This window comes from Cebus imitator, unplaced genomic scaffold, assembly GCF_001604975.1.
Source record: "Cebus imitator isolate Cc_AM_T3 unplaced genomic scaffold, Cebus_imitator-1.0 Scaffold18, whole genome shotgun sequence".
Lineage (NCBI taxonomy): Eukaryota > Metazoa > Chordata > Mammalia > Primates > Cebidae > Cebus > Cebus imitator.
Genome location: NW_016107333.1, coordinates 6,423,212 through 6,430,185, shown reverse-complemented (window position 1 = coordinate 6,430,185; position 6,974 = coordinate 6,423,212). Strand labels below are relative to the sequence as shown.

The 6,974-nt window shown below is 40.4% G+C and overlaps 1 protein-coding gene across 2 annotated transcripts in view; it reads right to left on the bottom strand.

Moving 5' to 3' along the window:
* Positions 1–6,974, bottom strand: part of LOC108292495 (ubiquinol-cytochrome-c reductase complex assembly factor 1) — a 108,227-nt gene that overhangs the window by 59,908 nt on the left and 41,345 nt on the right. For both annotated transcript variants that reach the window (XM_017513492.2, XM_017513498.2), the window contains one exon: positions 933–990. In XM_017513492.2, coding sequence (XP_017368981.1) covers positions 933–990 — 58 coding nt within the window. The remainder of the gene's footprint in view (positions 1–932; positions 991–6,974) is intronic.

Sequence of the window (6,974 nt, the reverse complement as noted above, 5' to 3'; positions counted from 1 at the left end):
AAAAAAAAAAAAAAAAAAAAAAAAAAAAAAAAAAAAGGAAAAAAAAAGCATAAAATAAACTGCCACCTTAGGCCCGTAAGCCAAACTCAGTGTAACTGTATGAGTACAGAGGAAGAAACATTTCAGAGGTGATCAAAACCAAAAAGTATATAGTAGTCAGTTGTGTGATGCAAAGGCTCAGCTGAAGGCAGTCTCAAACAAGGGTCCTTTTGACAGGGCAGCCATTCCCATGTTCCTCAGATACTCACTATGGTCAAAGTAGTAAACTTAGTTCTCCAGAATTTACTTTCCCAAGATCTGGCAGTTCAATAAATACATTCCCCAGCCCCCACTTCAACGACTCTCCTATATCCTTCTGACCTTTAATACTGTGTAACATTAGATGAAAAATTGATTTTTTTTGGCTACTTATTTCACAGCTGAAGAAAAAATATACTGTTTAAGGTGTTAAATATTTTTACATGCAACAAACCTGGCATGAAGCTAACTTGTATGCACATTTTAGAGGTACAGGCGTAAATGTCAGTGCTATAATTTGTTATAGGTTTCTGATGACCAGCAATGAAAATGACCACGGATTCTCACAATTCAAACCACTTTTACGTAAATGCGAACTTTCCTAAAACAGCCAAGGGAGAGAAAACTTTCCATCCAAGCTCATGGAGTCTCTTAAGAGATACTGATAGCATTGTTCACTGGGTTAGGTGTTCTTTGAAAAAAATCCTACAAATATTAGTTTCCTTCTGGGTCTATGCTTTGACCTTTAATAAAAATGTGCTTCAAGACACCAGTTATTAAAATGAAAGGAACAGTTTTTAACACCTGAACAACTGCCATTTCATATAATCAGCCCTGCTGAAGGCTATACCTTACAAGTCAGCAGTGTTTAAAAAAAAATACATTTGGTAACTTCATTTAAATTGCTCACTTACCAGACGTGGAGTAGGGTTATAAGAAACCATGAATTGAATGTATCAGGCATCTGACACCCTAGAAAATAACAATAAGGTATAAGTATGGGAGGGTTTAAAGGAGGCACATTGACTATATTTTAAATACTGGTATGCATGGCACTTACAGTGCCCTCTGATTATGCTATTGCATTAAAGTCCAGTAGAACAATAGGGCAAGACTATGGACTAAAAGAACATTGAATCATAGTGTACCAGGAGTAAAAGAAAAAAAACCCCATTGAATTCAGTCAGGCTACCAGCCTTCTAGTTCCAGCTTGTTATATGGCCTTGGACAAATCACTTCTCCCCTTTGAGTCTTGGTTTTCTCATTTTGCAGCATGTGGCCTAGATGATCTCTACAGTTCCTTCCAGCTTCGGTGTGATTCTACAGTATTTTCCCTCCATGGGCTTGAATTCTGAAAAGCTAGGCAAACACTCCCTCACTTTTTTCAGTTGGGCTCCACTGAGAAGCTTAAGTTTTTCTAGTATCCTTTTCCTGTCTTCTTGCTGTAAGGTACCCAATGTGCTATGGACATGGGTGTGCTAAATGATTTGCCCAAAACAAATGACCAGGAGCTGGGTGTAGTGGCTCACACCTGTAATCCCAGCACTTAGGAAGGCTGAGGCAGTAGACTGCTTGAGCCCAGGAGTTTGAGATTAGCCTGGGAAACACAGTGAGACCCCATCTCTACAAAAAAATACAAAAATTAGCTGGGCATGGTGGCATGCACCTGTAGTCCCAGCTACTTGGGAGGCTGAGGTGGAATGATTACTTGAGCCAGGGAGGCAGAGGTTGCAGTGAGCCAAGATCATGTCACTGTACTGCAGCCTGAGTGACAGAGCAAGATCCTATCTCAAAAAAAGAGAAAAAGGAAAAAGAAAGCAGGGGTCTAGGGAGCTGCAGCTAAAAAAGAAAGCATACTGTATCTAGTGAAAGGCTGTTCATCACCCCCCAGAAATGACAAAACTGGGAAGGACTTCTCCTTAGTTTCAGATCCAACAAATTAGTTCTGTGCTCAGACATCAAAGCCTCTCAATTCTCACATAGCTAAGAAATCCCTCTGGCTGAGCAAGGGGTCCTCCACTGAATGTGCCCTTCTTATTACACGACAGTGAGAAAAGCCAGGGCAAAAGGAAGATGCAAAATGAGAATAAGCAGGGAATTTGGGCCCTTATGGTAGAATCTGGCTTTGGGGCAATGGCTCAACAAAGAAGCGCTATCCTCTGCCTTTCAGCAATCATCGAGGTATATGATGTACTAAATGATAACAAAAAGGAGTCACTAGGAGACAAAACACAGGCCTGGACCCCCGTGAGGTACATCAAAGGCATCAATAATAGAGAGCTGTAATTCACTGAGGGCTTACCATATGCCAGACATTCTACTGGGTTCTTTACATCCATAAGCTCAATGAATGTTGGGAGGCCAAAAACCCTGAGATGGGCATTGATATTATCCCCACTTAACAGTTAAGAAAACTGACTCAGAGAGACCAAGACAATTGCTGCTCAAGGTCATACAACAATGAAAAGAGACACCTGAGATCAAATTCAGATCTATTTGATTCCAAACACTGTGTTCTTAATCCTGCTCTAACAGCCTCCCTAACACTACTATCAGAAACTAACACTAACGGTCCATCTGCATACCAGGTCTACTGCAAGCCAAGTCAACACATTATCTCACTCAATCCTCACTTTAACACTGGAGGGAAGCATTATAATCCTCATTTTAGAGATGAGGAAACAGACTCAAACTAAGAAACTTGTGGGCAGCCCACAATATTAACAAGCTAGTGGCAGGGCTGGAGTTTGAATCCAAGTCTGTCACAAATGACACCAAAATACTCTGGTGAGCTTACTGGGAGGTGCCTAGCAGCTGTCAAGTGGACTTCCTCTCAGAGCCCAGCAGGAGGGAGCTGAAGGCTGGCCTGGACAGCCATACAGCTATTAAGACATATGCCATCTGAGAATGGGCCAACCACCCTCCACCTAGACAAGAATAGCCCTGAGAAACTCTCAAGCCCGGATCTGAAGTTGGGTCTTTTTTGGATGCTAGAACAAAACATTAAAAAGAAAAGTTTTCTTGGAAGTCTGTCTTTCAATCTGGAAAATGAAATTTGGCTGCTTCTAAAGGACAATCTGTTCAATTGCTACCTCTACATCAAAGCTTCTCAGCAACCTCCAGGAGACTTTCCAATTTTCTCAGAGAAGGAATCAGTTCTTGGGCTGGAAAGCACAGACAGACAGGCCAGCAGCTGGACTTGGGTCACAATTTCCCCTTCTGGGGTCACCTCAGGGCTGAGGGTGGGAAAAGTGCTGGCATATGATTGAGTCCCTATACCCACTGGTGTCAGAACAGAAACCCACAGGGTAAAACCCTGAAAAGTAACATCAACGAATGTTGACTGTGAACTACACAAAAATACAGCAGTCTTTAGTTCAATGAAATGCGTTTAAACACTTCAAAGTTAAAACCTGCTGTAGTATTTTGCCATGATCACACTCTTGCTCCAGTGCACATTCAGTGCTTTGTTTGTGAAGCTAGGTAGGCACTTTCTTTCTTGACATAATGTTGGATACAATTAAATAGTTCATTACTGTTATGGGGAAGCAGCATGACACAGCTGTACATTTAACATGGGTCAGACTGCCTGATTCCATACCTTAACTCTAGCTCTCACTCACAATGTGACACTGGGCAAAATTACTCAATTTTCTTCTCTGTAGAAATGAGAAAAGATAACTGACCCTGTAAGATTTTTGTGAGAATGAGATAAGGCCTGTAAAATGTTTAGCAAAATGGTTAGTATTAAGTTAGTAGGTATTCAATAAATATTCACTATTGTTGGTTTTCAGCAAATTATTTAAGTAGTAGAATTGAAATTATCTTTGAAAAACCTCACTAATTATTTCAGATTGTATCAGTAAAGTGATAAACCTCAAACACAGATTCAGAATGTATTCATTAAGGAGCCTCTTCTCCAAGGCCTCTAGTCTCTTAAGGGTTAAAGACAAAGCAGTCTGCAGACAACACTATGGAATTAAACAGGAGCTCTACTGATTGACCACCTCTGCTCCAAAGTGCTCTTCACAGTAGAACGTCTTTAAAAGACCAGTCAGCAAACCGCTGCGTACTCAGCAGTGCAACATGCTCAGACAAATGACATACTCAAAACATCTAAGAAACAGCAGCAGGCAGCTGAATTCTCAGGACTCCAAAAGTTAAGCCCTAAAATAAATACCACAAGCCCAAGTAAGCAATGACCACTTTAAAAAGTACAATCTTGGGAAGCAATATATATACTGCTTTCTTTGGTTTCATTTCAATTTTTTGTTTTGTCTTGTTTTCGTTTGTTTTTTTGTTGTTGTTGTTGTTGTTGTTGTTTTTTGCCCAGGCTGGTCTCGAACTTCTCGGCTCAAGAAATCCTCCTGCCTTGGCCTCCCAAACTGCTGGGATTACAGGTGTGAGCCACTGCACCCAGCCCCTTTCTCTGATTTCAAACCTATCTGGCCTACTCTTTAGAATCCAAGCCACAGGAAAGTCAGTGTAGTTATTTTAAAGCTATTTGTAATTTCCTGCCTCCAGATGGTATATTCCAGATTTGCTCCCTTTTTATTCACTAGCCACAGTTTGGTACCACTTTGGTTTGATTTGAAAACATAATCTCCCCACAAATAGCAAAGATGGGCCACAACAGAATATAATACAAATGAACATGCTATAGGTCTCAAAAGAAAATTATCAAATGAGTCTCAAAAAACCTCAAGTAAGAGTGGCATTACTGAAAAATTTACTTCCTCCCTAGGTACCTACTTCAAAGACTAAGCTAGGACAAAGCTCACCAACAGGTACAAACATCAGTTAGTATAAGCACCAGTTTCCAGTACTAATAGAACATCTCACGGAGGTAGTTTGCCTTTAAGTATAACAAAATACAAAAAAAATATTTAAATGGATTACATTTTCTAATTTGTAATTACATTCATTAACGGGCAGTATGTTATAGTGGAAAAATCCCTGGATTTTAAACCAGACAACACAGATTCAAGGCTTGGCTAAGCAACCCTGGGTGAGTCACTTAGCCTCTTTAAGCCTCAACTGTTTCTGAAAACAAAGCAAAATAAAAACAATAATACAAACCCTTTCTAGCCCACAATATTTTGTAACTCCTACGTGAGACAAATGTAAAAGCATATGATGTGAGCTAATAGTATGAAACAGCTATGATTTTTATAAACTTTTCTTAAGTTTTATAAGTACTTTACAACAGGCTATGAATTGAAACATGATATGTTAAATAAATAAAAAGTCTTATTATTCAATACTATAACATTAATATTAACTCAAGAACTTTCAATAATGAACAGCTGGCTAAGACAAAGATACCTAGTAAACATCCTTTCAAAATAATTATAAGAAATTTGAGTCATTTATTGAATCAAATATTCAGTAGATATCTGAAGATGAGGGTTTTTGTTTTTGTTTTTGTTTTTGAGACAGAATCTTGCTGTCACCCAGGCTGAAGTACAGTGGTGTGATTTTGGCTCACTGCAAACTCTGCCTCCTGGGTTCAAGTGATTTTCCTGTCTTGGCTTCTCAAGTAGCTGGGATTACAGGTACCGCCACCACACCCAGCTAATTTTTTTTTTTTTTTTTTAGTAGAGAGGGGATTTCACCACATTGGCCAGGCTGGTCTCAAACTCCTGACTTCAAGTAATCTACCCACCTTAGCCTCCCAAAGTGCTGGGATTACAGGCATGAGCCACCGCACCTGAACTGAGGATGAGGTTTTAACAAGATATGATGAAAAATACTTCACACATTAATTCAATAAGGCGCTTAAAGAAAGAAAACAGGCTGGGCATGGTGGTTCATGCCTGTAATCCCTGCACTTTGGGAGGCTGAGGCAGGACTGCTTAAGGCCTAAGACCAGGAGTTCGAGATCAGCCTAGGCAATATAGTGAGACCCTGCCTCTACAAAAAATAAAAATAAAGAAAACACCCAGGCATGACGGCATGTCCTTGTAGTCCCAGCTACTCAGGAGGCTGAGGTGGGAGGATTGCTTGGCCCCAGGAGTAAAAGGATGCAGTAAAAGGGCTGGAGTCACTCACTCCAGCCTAGGCGACAGAGCGAGATGGTCTCTAAAAAAAAGAATAAGGAAAAATCAGTTTCTAATATTAACAGCTTCGTCAGGTAGAGAAAAAATATTTATTCCATTTGAACTAATTTGCCCTAAAATGAGAAACTGTTAAAGACTAACAAAGAAGCAGGATTCTTTCCAGGCTATGAATAAAGAAGAAATGAAAGGTAGATGGTAAATTGGAATTATAATTCAGTCTGGTATTTTAGTTTCTGGTATCAATCTACTGAGACAGTAAAATAAACAAAATGACTTGTATTTATTTGATTTTTTAAAAACCAAAATAGGCCAGGCACCATGGCTCACTCCCTAATCCATGACTTTGGGAGGCCAAGGCCAGTGGAATACGTGAGACCAAGAGTTTGAGACCAGCCTGGCCAACACAGCCAAACCTTATCTCTACTAAAGAAATACAAAAATTAGCTGGGCATGGTGGCATGCACCTGTAGTCCCAGTTACTCGGGAGGCTGAGGCACAAGAATCACTAGAACCTGGGAGGTGGAGGTAGCAGTGAACCAAGATGGCGCCACTGCACTCCTATCTGGGCAACATGGCAAGACTCAAAGCAAGTCTCAAAAAACAAGACAAAACAAAAAGATAGTTATTAAATAACCAAAACTGCATCCAGCTTTCTTCATTGTTGTGAACATAATTATATGTAAATATTTGCTGCTAAAGAAAAATATCAAGGCCGGGCGCGGTGGCTCAAGCCTGTAATCCCAGCACTTTGGGAGGCCGAGGCGGGTGGATCACAAGGTCAAGAGATCGAGACCATCCTGGTCAACATGGTGAAACCCCGTCTCTACTAAAAATACAAAATTAGCTGGGCATGATGGTGCATGCCTGTAGTCCCAGCTACTCGGGAGGCTGAGGCAG